The following is a 13,166-nucleotide window of genomic DNA, read 5'->3' on the forward strand; positions in this document are numbered from 1 at the left end:
AACATCATTTGCAATGTGCCTTTGTTCTGCTTTTTAATATGAATAGTTCACTAGAATATCAGTGCATTATTAGGAGAATATAATTATCTTCTTAAATGTCTATAGTGTTTGACATTAATGTAAGACTTGTGTTAAACATAGTTGTCCTTTTTGTCATTTTCTTTAAAATAGGAAGAGATGTTTTTGCTGCTCCTAATAAAATGAATTTTCTCTTATTACTGACAAGTCATTATTGGCAAGAAAGAAATGACAGAAAAAGTGAATTTATGAATACTTCAGCCTTACTGATTATTTCCTAAAAACAAAACTTTTATCAGCTAAACTAAACTAAAATAGCATAAACATTTCCAGCTGAAGTCAGGAAAGAGAAATAAAGCTTATTAAATTTTTTAAATGCAATGCACGATTTCCTCTGGGCAGCATCTGATATTTTATGCCATGTGCCTCCACAGGAGTTTATGTTATATTTGGAAACAAAAAAGAATAGAACAATAGAACAATCAGAATTCTTAGGATTTAAGAAACACTCTACTAGAGATGATCTGTCCCACCCTCTTAATTTTACACATGGGAAGACAGAGGGATTAAGTGCTATTTAAAACTTAACACTGGTAATGGTTAGATGGCATCGTGAAGAGAGCACTGGGCTTGGAATCAGGAAGATTCCTCTTAGTGAGTTCAAATCTGGCCTTCTGGCCTCAGAAATTTACCAACTTTGTGACCCTGAGCAAGTCACTTTACCCAATTTTCCTGAGTTTCTTATCTGTAAAATGAATTGGAGAATAAAATAGCAAACCATTCCAATACTCTGGCCAAGAAAATCCTAAGTAGTATCACTAAGAGTTCACCATGACTTTAAGATGACTAACTCTTCAAAGATGACAAAATGCAGCTCTTCAGTCCAGATTCTATAATGCCAAAAGCAAAGTTCTTACCATTAAACCATGATAATGGATGAAGTGAAAAATGGGATCCTTTTCATAAATACATATAGAATAAATTCATTTTATAAACAATTCACTAAAAATTATTATAATCTTTTGCCCCCAATGGTAAGGATTTTAGGCAAGAAGAGGTACAAACATACAGACTTTTGTACAGAATTTTAATAGGAATTAAGTTATTGGAAAAAGAAGTATGTGTAGAATATTCTGACTTTTCTGTCCCAGAAAATAAGTATGCAATATTGTAAGCACTAATATGGATTTTGTGTTTGTTTTGTAGGCAATATGAAACTGTTGTTCCACTAGAAGATTCTATTGTGACAGAGGTCACAGCCACACTACAAGAGTGGGCTAGTCTCTGGAAGCAACTCTATGTGGTAAGTATCTAGTGAGAAGCAAGGACCTTGAGTCAAGCTCCGTAGTATCAATTAAAAACCACCTTGTGGCTTTTGGCATCTTAGGAATCTCTCAATAACAAACCAGAAATAGTTCTGGGAATAATGCACAAACATTTAAGAATGCCTTTGAAAATTGTTTACTTTGAACTGAGGATTTTTACACAAGCAAGTTGCATTAATAGTTTCTTGTAGCATCTCTCTTAAAATTAGCGTGCAGGATTTTGCCAGTGGGTTGATAAGAAAGAGTCCCAGTGTTTCAGAAATTTAACTCCATGGAGCATTTTAATAGAATGATTGTCAATTAATGCTTTCTCAGGGTCTTTGGGGATAATGTGTGCCAAGGTAATGAGTCATATGTGTAGAGAATCCATGTGGCAAAAAAGGGATTCACAATTCTCAGTTCCTGGATACTGAAAGTTTTCTCTCTTCATTGAGTACTCATGAAGTTCCCCTAGGATGTATCTCCACTAGGATCTGAGAATTACTCTCAATTAATCCATTTCTAGCACTTCTCTCTGTTATAAAGGTTCACATTCCCAAAGCTGCTTTTCCTCACATGATTGTCACTCTTGGCATAGACATGATTAATCCTATCAGTTAATCACATTTCTTTCTTTCTTGATCCCACCAGAAGGATCCTCACTTCATACTGATCATAGCACATAAACCATCTTTCTTAGATGCACAAAACTTCATCTCTGTTGATTGAATTGAGGTGTCTGAGCCTTCTGTGATTATACCAACTAAGGTACTTATAGATCTTCCATGCTGTCATTCCCATTTTACAGATGATGAAACTAAGGCACAGAGAAATAAAATGACATAGATATAGGATCATGTAACTAATAATAATCAGAGAGCAAATAGAAACCCGAGTATCTCTAACTCATACTCTTTCCGCTATACCTGGCTGCCTTATCCACTGAATTTCAGTATAATATTTATAGGTTCAATTGTCTTTAATACTTAAATCTTCAAAATAAAATATTTCTTAATTTTAAAAATATCACTGGGGACGTAAATACACATTACTCTTCAGATTCACACAAAAAAAATTACCAGCAAATGGAAACAACTAGGTTAAGAAATGAAATTATTAACTAAAAATCATAAAACCTAGTCTTTGAAAGGAGCTATAAAAAGTGAGGAAGAGAGTAATATTCTTTTCTGCATGTTCTTTAAAGTAGATGAAATTGGAATACAGACTGAGGTAGATGACCTTTGTCCTTTGAAAGCATTATAGTAGCAGAGAATGTCAATTAAGGTGTCTTCAGGGCTACTTAAAGGGTCATAAATGCATTTCTTTACTGTATTTCAAATTTACAGTCTAGAATCAGAGATTTTCAAGATCCTTCTTACCACATTAAATGCCCACAGAGATATTATTCTTTCTTGGAGTTCTATATACTTACACACAGAGAACTATTGAGAAAACCTATTTTATGAACAATTCTCAGTTTCTCTTTAAATTGGGTTTTGAAATTCACTTCAATTAAAAAACTTAAATTCCTATTTTCCTTTAAGCACATGTCATCCCTCTCTGCAGTATAATCCCCTGGGTCCCTATCACCTGCAGGATCAAATATAAAATCCTCCATTTAATATCCAAGGTCCTTCACAACTTGCCCCCTCTTACTTTTCCAAATTTTTTATACCTTACTCCATTCTCAACCCCCTCAAACCCTGACATACAATTCCCAGATAACATCTGAGTTCTACAGGAAGCCTTTTCCATTACCTTTTAGCTCCAGTGCTTTCTCTCTGTTGATTATTTTCATTGATCTTATCTATTTATATATGCATATGTTTATATTGTACATGCATATATATCTGTTTATATACATATATGCATGTATACATATATATACATATATATGCATATATATATGTATATATATATATAATGTCTGTGTGGTTATTTGCATGTTGTCTCCCCCATTAGATACATTTCTTGCTATCCCTGGTGTTAAGCACAGTGCCTGGTAGGTGCTTAAAAATGTTTATCGACTAACAACAATGTAATAGGAGCAGTGCTATGAAAATTAAATTGTCCTTGTATGGTGGTTTATTGGCAAAAAGATTGGCATCTGGTATACTTTTAGAAGTTGAAATAAACGTAAATGGAAGATTCAAAATTCACAGCCATCTGTTTTCATTTTTATGTATATTATAAAAATCATTTAAGTAGAATACATTATATTTTTAGTTTGTCATATTAAATCAATGAATACATATTATTATATTAAACCAAATTGGTCAGAAAATCACATATTATTGAAAAAGTACAGAAAGAAAAGTACTTTAGTAAGGCTGTCTTTTTTCTATTTTGAAATCACTCTATTTCCACATATGAAACATTCATTAAATATAAGGAAAACTTTTCTTCAGTGGTCCGTAAGTACAAGGTTATTTTGCTTACATTTCATTGGATTTTTTTCATGGGGAAGTAGTTGAGGATGCTGGTAGAACATTTGGGATCACTGCTTTATTGTACCTTTAGCTCTTGAAGTATAGTTGCTTTATTGTTAAATACTCAAAAGATTTATTACTAATCAGTATCATCTAAAGCATCTGTGCCAATTGGGTTCAAAAACATCTCACCAGCTTTGGGTCTATTTGCATTGTACCAATCCACTAATCCCTTTTTTTCTTAACTATACCCACCCTATCTACTGTTCCCCAGCTAATTACACTAATCGAAAGTGTCTGCTTCCAATAAATGTTTTCAGAGTTCTTCCACAAACACACAATCATATGAAAAAAATAATAACAGAGGAAAAGTAGAGGATCTGAGGATCTGACCTGGATTTTAAATTTCATTGAATATACAAAACTTTCTGTAACCCAAGCACCATCATCCTTACATTTGTCCCCATGAGTTTTCATCTGTGACTCAAAATACTTGTCCTCCCAAGCAAAAATCAAAATCGTGGAAAATGTAAGGACAAATAATTTAACTGCTGATCTCTAAATCCGAACTAGTAGCGCCAATCTTTCTGAACTTTATTGGGCCCTGAGCTAAATTGTCTTCCTCAGCAATCTGCATACACACTCTCTAATTATTTGTCCCTCTTCTATCACTGCCTCCCACTTTAGACCATAAGATTGCATTTTCTAGGTTTTATTTCTAAGGAAAAAAAGAGAATATGCAAATTTAGAAATAATACCCCAGAGTAAAGTAATTATAAGTGCAAATTAAAGAATATTACCTAGGCACTGACTAAATGGTAATTCTATCTCCTAATGTAATCTATTTAGCTATAATTTCCCCCATCTTGCTTCAGTCCTTCTGATATCTTCTTAGTTTATAACATCTTCCCTCATAACCTACTTGAAAATATCATCTTTCATCTCAAACCATTTCCCTACCCAACCCCAAAGTAGCATTAACCTACCTGGGCATTCTAGTCTGTACACATTAAGTCCATCCTGAAATCTCAGGCTCTTATCCAAGCAGGAAGTCCTCTCTGCTTGGTAAATTGTGAGTACTCCATTTGTATTTTCATTTAATCTTTGAGCTAACTTCTAGTCTCTAGCCAAAATAATGCAACAGAAGTAAATATATCAGTATTTCTGTTCCCTCAAAAAAAAATCAGAATAATTCTGAAGGGCAAAGTATTTGGAATTAGCGGGTTGGGTTTGAAACCTGCATAGCACTTGTGTAACATCAAGCATATCTCTGTGTCTCAGTTTCCTACTCTGTAAACTAAGGGGATTGGACTACATGACCTCTGTCCCTTCCAGTCCTAAATATGGGAACCTATCAATCCAACACATATTCCTCTCAGTGTTCATAAAATTTAGTGTTCTTCCTTAGGATTTTTTTCTTTTTTTAATAATAGCTTTTTATTTTTCAAAATATATTCCAAGAAAGTTTTCAACATTCACCCTTGCCAAACTTTGTGTTCCAAATTTTTCTCTTTCCCTTTCCACCTCCCCTCTCCCCTAGAAGGCAAGTAATCCAATATAGGTTAAACATGTGCAATTTTTCTTAGGATTATTTCTTTGCAATGCTCTTAAATGCATTTCCTTCTCTTTCAAAGCTTGTTTGGATTTGTTATAGATAATTTACATGGCTAGAATAAACTGAAATAGAGCAGCTAGGTGGTGCCATAGTGCATAGAGTGCTGACTTTGGAATCAGAACGATGCATTTTCCTGAGTTCAGATCCAATCTCAGAAATCTCCTAACTGTGGGATCCTGAGTAAGTCACTTCCCCGTTTTCCTCAGTTTCCTCATCTGTAAAATGAGCTGGAGAAGGAAAAGGCAAAACCCTCCAGTACCTTTGCCAAGAAAATCCCTCATGGCGTCACCAAGAGTTGGGCACGACTGAAATGATTCAACAACATCAAAATAAACTACATTGGGACACTGTTCTTTCGATCCTTAGTGGCCATGTTATAGCATTGACCCTTGAGACATATAGACTTGGCTTACACTGTTGCAAGTCATATGACTACCCCTTTTCAATCTCCTTGCAGGACCATCAACATGTTTCATCATGTTCCTATCACCGTAATTCCTATGGATTAGGGTACCCATAGACTCTATCTGGGCCCTCTCCTCTTTTCTGTCTACATTTAATTTTTTTAAAAGCTTTTTATTTTCAAAACATTTAGATGGATAATTTTTCAACATTGACCCTTGCATAGCCTTGTGTTCCAAATTTTCCCCTTTCCCCCCCACCTCCTCCCCTAGGTGGCAAGCAATCCACTATATGTTAAACATGTTAAAATGTGTTAAATTCAATATATGTAAGCATATTTATACAATTATCTTGCTGCATAAGAAAAATCAAATTAAAAAGGAGAGAAAATGAATAAGAAAACAAAATGCAAGCAACAACAACAAAAAAAAGAGTGAGAATGATATGTTGTGATACACAATCAGTTATTGCACCTCTCTGGGTGTTGATGATTGGAACTGGCCTGAATCATCTCTTTGTTGGAAAGAGTCACATCCATCAGAATTGATCATCATATAATATTTCTGTTGCTGTTCTACATTTAATCTTGATCTCATCAGCTCTAGTGTTTTGCAGATAACTCCTAAATATTTATATCTAATTACATTCTGATCCCTCTATTTATTTTTCTCCTGATTTCCAGTCTCATATTTGCCAGTACCTGCTGGTTATCTTCACCTGTATTGATTCTTCATTGGCAGTTTAGTAGAGTAGGATAGAGTTCAAATTTTTGTATAGAAGATAGATTTAGATGAATGTACATTATTGATAAGGAACCCAGAGTTGGAATTGAAGAAAGATTTGGAATGGAGTTCTTCAGAAGGAAAACAATACAGTAAAACTGACTCACCTGGAAATCCTTTTAGCACCCCAAATTCAACATACTCAAATTAGAACTTATTGTCATCCTACCTAAACATTTTCCTCCTCTTCCCTTCCCTATTTCACAGTACCATCATTCCTTCACCTATGCACTAGCTACCATCTTTTCCTTTTCCCATCTTCCCCTTTCACCATCCCTAGTGAACCAGTTCTCCCCTTTATTCTATATAAGATTTTTCCCTTCCAATTCATCATCTGCTACCTTCACTCCTACTCATATGCTGCTGAACAAAACTGGAGAAAAATCATCAAATTGTGTTGACTGGATCCACTACATGTTTACAACATATTATCTCTTCTGGTCCTTCATAAACAAATTTTTCTACGACTCTTTAATTGATTCACTATCCATTCAGTACAGTGAATTTTCCAAACCTTTTCATTCCTTCTCAAGCCTCCCAACAATGGCCCTTTCTTTATCCTCTCAACTGAGAACTCTGCCTCATATTTCACTAAAAAATTAAGGCCATTCACTGAGGACTGTCTCTTTCCCCATGTTATTCATCTCACATTGTGCAGATACCTTATGCCGCTGTCTCCTCCTTCACTCCTATTTCATATGAAGAAGTGACCTTTCTTCTTGCAAAGACAAACCCCTTTACACATACAAATGACTCCCTTCCACCCTGTCTTCTCCAGAAGATTGTCCATTCTATCATCCCTGCTCTCTCACTAATATTTAATCATCCCCTGTCTACTGGCTATTTCCCTGCTCATATTTCCTGCATTATAAAAAAAAATCCTCACTTGATCCACCCATTCCGGCTAGATATCATTTTAGATTACTTTTTCTTTTAGTGGCTAAGTTCTTTAAGAAACCTATCTAGAATAGCTTTTCTTATCTACAATTACATTTTCTTTCCTCTCATTCCCTTTTGTAATTTTTTGCATTCTGGCTCCCAGTCTTATCATTTAACTGAAACTGCTCTGTCTAGAATTACCAAGGATCTTTGAATTCCTTTTCCCATTCCTCATCCTTCTTTCCCTCTTTGTAGCCTCTGATATGGTTTATCACCTTCTCCTGTGTACTCTATTCTCTCCAGGGTATTGGGACCCTGCTCCCTCCTCATTCTCCCCCATCACTCAGACCACATTTTCTTTTTCTCTGTTGGTGGCTCTTCTCTCTTTGGGCATCTTTCCAGGTCTGATTCTGAGCCCTATTCTGACTTTGTACTGATTAATTTGGTGATGTCATCGGCTCTTCTGGTTTCATTTATTATCTCTACATAGATGACTTTCATCTTCTTTTCTATCTATCCTCTCTTTTGACTCCAATTTTGCCTCTAGACATCTTAAATTCAACATATGGAAAACTACTAATTATTTTCCCAAAAACTTTCCCTTCTTCCTAACTCTATTTAGAGTACCATCATCATTCTAAGCTTATAGCCTGGGTCCCATCTTTAATTTTTCTCTCTGTCTCTGCCTCTTTGTCTCTCTCTCTCTCTCTCTCTCTCTCTCTCTCTCTCTCTCTCTCTCTCTCTCTCTCTCTCTCTCTCTCTCTCTCTCTTTGTCTGTCTGTCTCTGTCTCTCTCTCTGTCTCTGTCTCTCTTTGTCTCTCTGTCTCTCTTTCTCTTTTTCTCTCCCCATCTAATCCTGTTATTTTTCTTTTGAAATATCTCTCAAATGATCCAGGCTGGTTCCAATGATCTATACCCAGAGAGGACTGTGGGAACTGAGTGTGGATCATTTTCACTTTTTTGTTGTTTGCTTGAATCTTATTTTCTTTCTTGTGCAAAAAAAATTGTACAAATATGCACGCCTATATTGGAGGGAGAGAGAGAGAGAGAGAGAGAGAGAGAGAGAGAGAGAGAGAGAGAGAGAGAGAGAGAGAGAGAGAGAGAGAGAGAGAGAGAGAGGATGCCATCCTCACCCAGGATGCCATCCTTGCCCGGGATGTACTGGGAGAACTGGGGGATGGGTTAGTGGATAAAATAGTGTCAGAATGACCTGAATTCAAGTAAAAAACTTACTAGCTGTGTTAATTAATGAATGCTTATTGGCTGATCAATGTGAATAGTGAGACTCCACCTGATGTGTTTTACTTAGTATTTAGCTTCATTTAATCTCCTTTAATCTTTTTCCTCATCTGTTAAATGCAGATAAAATACTTGTTCTACTCATCTCACAAGATGAGGTGATAATAATAATGCAGGGGATCACCAAAGCACCTTGAAACCCGTAACGTACTATATAAAATTGAGTCTTCATTTTTAATTCATTCACCACACATTTATTGAGTTAACTCTGTAAGCTAGAGCACTGTGACAGGTGCTAGAGATATCTTTAAATTTAGAGCCTACTAGAGAAGTTAAGGGACCACGAGGAGGTGCCATGGTGCTCAGAAGGGAAGACTTACTTTCCTGAATGTGGTCTGTTACTGACTGTGTGACCCTGGATAAGTCACTTAATCCGATTTGTCTCAGTTATTCTGCCATCCATAAAATGGGCTGCAGAAGGAAATTTTAAACCCCTCCAGTATTTTTGCCGAGAAAATACAATTTTTATCCACCTTCTTCCACCCCTCCCCTTGATGGCAAGTAATCCAAAATATGTTAAACATGATACAAATATATGTAAAATCCAATATAGGCGTGCATATTTGTACAATTTTTTTTGCACAAGAAAAATCAGACACAAATGAAGAACAATAAGACCTAAGATCTAAGAACAGTAAGACCTAAGAACATGAGTACATTGGGGAATTGTAAAACAAAATGGGCAAGGGATGGAAGGCAGCTGCTTGTGAACTCGGGGTGATCTTGGAAAACTTCCTGGAGAAGAATTGCATTTAAATGATCCGTAGGAATTGAATCGATGGAGACATGTGAAAGATTATATGAACAAAGTCACAAGTATGAGAAAACACAGGGTGTATTGCCAGGGGCTCAAATTAGTTCAGTTTGATTAGAGTGTAGAGGACATGAACGGGCATAATAACTGGAAAAGTACACTATACCTCAGAATGTCAATAACAGCTAACATTTATATAGACTTTATTGTTTGTAAAGCTATCCATATATATGTATATATATATATATATATACATACTATTATACATATATTTAATCCCATTTAATCTTCACAACCTTTTAAGGTAATTGCTATTATCATCTACATTTTAGAGATGAGGAAATTGAGGCTAAATAAGTTATTTGTTCATGGCCACACTGCTATTAAATGTCTGAGGCCAGATTCAAACTCTGGTTTTTATGATTTCAAGCTTCTTATCCATTGGAGATATATCCAATGGATCCTAATTTGGAGCTTTATGTAGAAGAGAGCTGAATCAGTAAAAATGAATGATATGCTTTGTATATTTATATTCAAAACTATAAGTTTTGTTTGTTTTCCAAATATATACAAAGATAGTTTTCAGCATTCACCTTTGCAAAATCTTGTGTTCCAAATTTTTTCTCCCCCTCCCCCTTTCCCTAGATAGCAAGCAATTCGATATAGGTTAAACATGTACAATTCTTTTAATCATATTTCCATACTCATAGTGTTGGGCATGAAAAATCAGATCAAAGGAAAAAATAATGAGAAAAGAAAAACAGCCAAGCCACCAACCAACAAAAAAGTTGAAAATACTATGCTTTGATCTATATTCAGTCTCCAAAATTCTCTCTGGCTTTTGTTTTCTTAACAAATAACCCTTTAAAACTATGAACAAGTGCTTATCTACATTGTTAGAGAGGGTTTCCTCACTGGAGTTCCCTATCACAATAAAATCACAAGTATGTTGTAAAAAATTTCAATGTGATATGGCCAAGGACTAGTTGAGAAACAGCACAATAAAATATTGGGAATATAGCCATGGGTATTTGAAGAATTTCATTTGCTATTCCATAATTTATTTAGAGAAGTAATTTCATTACATATATAGTTTTCCCTACATTTATTCTCTTTGATTTTTCTTGATTACTACAGAGGACCTCTTGTATTAAAATACTTCCCTCTTATTTTGATTTAAAGTTAGACCCTATAACATAAGCAACATTAATTTACAGGGTGCCTACATGTTTAGACAACATGCTGATGCTAATGTATCTTGGTGAGATGAGTACGTTATTAAGCCAGATAAAGAGATTATAAATTATTACAATTTTGATTATATGAAATTGGAAAGTTCTTTTGTACATACCCCCAAAGAGATCAAAGAAAGAGGAAAAAGTCCCTATGACAACTTTTCTAGTAACAAAAAACTGGAAACTGAGGAGGTGCCAGTTATGGGGGGAAAAGCATATGAATGGAATTAATTGTGCAGTGATAAATGATGAAGTGGACAGTTTTGAACAAAATTGGGAAGACTTGTGCAAGATAATGCAAAATGAAATGAGCAGAATCACAAAACAAAATTGTACAACAATGTTATTTAGAAAAAACAACTTTGAAAAACTTTAGATCTCAGTTAATGCAGTAACAAGTTAGAATTCCAAAGAATCAATTATAAGACTAAGAGTTAATGAGCTCAAAATGTTGACTGAGATATAATTTTTGGGAGTGGCCAATGAGTTAATTGAATCTGCTTGACTATGCAAATTTGTTATAAGGGTTTGTTTGGGTTTTTTTGGATTTTGTTGTTTATAAATAGAGATGGCAGTTAAGTGGAACAGAGAGAAAATAAATACTTGTTAATTTAAAACTACAAAAAAATTAAAATTAAACAAGAATTTTTCAAGAATGTATTTAATTCAACTAAGATAAATGGAAGCAGTCGATAGGAAAAATCTTTATAACATATCTTTTAGAATAGTGTCTTATCTAAGATGTATATAGACAAGTAACAGGAATATTTAAGATTAAGACTCAGTAGGTGTCATCAAGAAATATTAACAAAGTTCTCAAAAGAAGAACTGTAAACATTTAACATTAAACATATGAAAGAATTGCCAAAATTACTAACAAAAGGGGAAATATAAATCAAAACAATTCCAAAACTTTATTACACACTCCCAAAACAGGCAAAGAGATGCAGAAGGTTAAATATATTAATATGTAGTTAATTGAGCTGTTTCTAAGTTCTAAAAATCTAGATTTCTGATTTTAGACTGATTTTTAAAAGCTGTTTACCAGTAAGACCCTATCATGTAGACAAGCTTTGTTTCAGACATCCTGTGGCTAGCCATATGTTCCATGGAAGACATATATGTTTATTTATATGAAAATAAAGGTCCCATCTTCCCACTTATAGCAGCACTTTTGTAGTGCAAAGAACTGGGAAGTAGATAGTTATCAATTGTTGAATGGCTAAACAAATACTAGTACAGAAATGTATTTTCATATGTATATTATTTCATCAGAAGAAATGATTAATATTAATTCAAGAAAGCTTGGGATAATTTATGAACTGGTACAGAATGAACCAAGAAAATAATATACTCAATTAACAAGGTAAGTGGAGGGGAGGGAAAGTAGCAGCAATAACAAATTGAAACTGCATTGTATAGTGTAATTATAATAACTAGATTTGTCCAGAAGTGATGAAAATTGTACTTGCCTTGATTGATAGGTGTTAAATATCACTTATTCTATCAGACTCAGTTGAAACACTGGTTTTTTTTTTGTTAACTATTTTTCTCTTCTTTTTAATATTAAATAAGGTATCTGTATAGGGGATACAAGAGGGATGAATTAGTTGTTATATTATATGAATCATTTGACAAACAGAGCTAGACTGTATCTTTCCAAATTCTTTTTATGTGAGCAATGTGGTCCTCATATTCAAGCCAGAAAAAAATAAGACAGAGAAAGAAAATTATAGACTAATAACTACAAAATGTAAAATAATGTATTACCAAAGAGGTAATATCAGTATATTTTTAAGTAGTCATTATGAATAGGTTGAATTTATATCAAGGATACAGAACTGGTAAAACATTGGGAAACTATATCCATGAACAAAACACATTATTAATTAAAAACAAGAATAATCAATCACATGATTTCATCAATGGGTACAAAAAACATCTGATGAAATACAACACTTATTTTTGTTTAAAACACTAAAAACATAAAAATAAATGAAACTTTCATAAATGTGATGAACACATATATGTATGAATGTATGTATTCATATATATGTATGTATGTATATGTACATATGCATGTGTGCTTATGTATTTATACACTATTATAAAAGAAAAATGCTAGGGAAACTTTTTTATCTCATTTCAATCATTTCTGGATTCTCCCCAAAAATTTGTAACAAAGAAAAATAATTAAGAAAAACTAACTGATGAAATGATTATATCTGACAGTTAAAAGATGAAAGTTCTTTTCATTTCTTCTCAAGATTGAAGATGTCATTATAATTATTCATAATTTAATTTTATTTCACTAATCTTTTGTTTAATTATAGTTAATGTATATGTTCTTTTCTTTGTTCTGCTTTTTCAAACTTTATGAGTTCATACAAATCTTTTAAAATTTTTATGAATTCTTTACATTCATCATTTTTGTGGCATACTAATATTA

General features: G+C 33.8%; 1 protein-coding gene across 5 annotated transcripts in view; it reads left to right on the top strand.

The window, feature by feature from the left end:
* Positions 1 to 13,166, top strand: part of DOCK3 (dedicator of cytokinesis 3) — a 499,318-nt gene that overhangs the window by 213,992 nt on the left and 272,160 nt on the right. For all 5 annotated transcript variants that reach the window (XM_074283356.1, XM_074283357.1, XM_074283358.1 and 2 more), the window contains exon 5: positions 1,225 to 1,321. In XM_074283356.1, the coding sequence (XP_074139457.1) occupies positions 1,225 to 1,321 (97 nt within the window). The remainder of the gene's footprint in view (positions 1 to 1,224; positions 1,322 to 13,166) is intronic.

Source organism: Sminthopsis crassicaudata, chromosome 1 (genome assembly GCF_048593235.1).
Source record: "Sminthopsis crassicaudata isolate SCR6 chromosome 1, ASM4859323v1, whole genome shotgun sequence".
Lineage (NCBI taxonomy): Eukaryota > Metazoa > Chordata > Mammalia > Dasyuromorphia > Dasyuridae > Sminthopsis > Sminthopsis crassicaudata.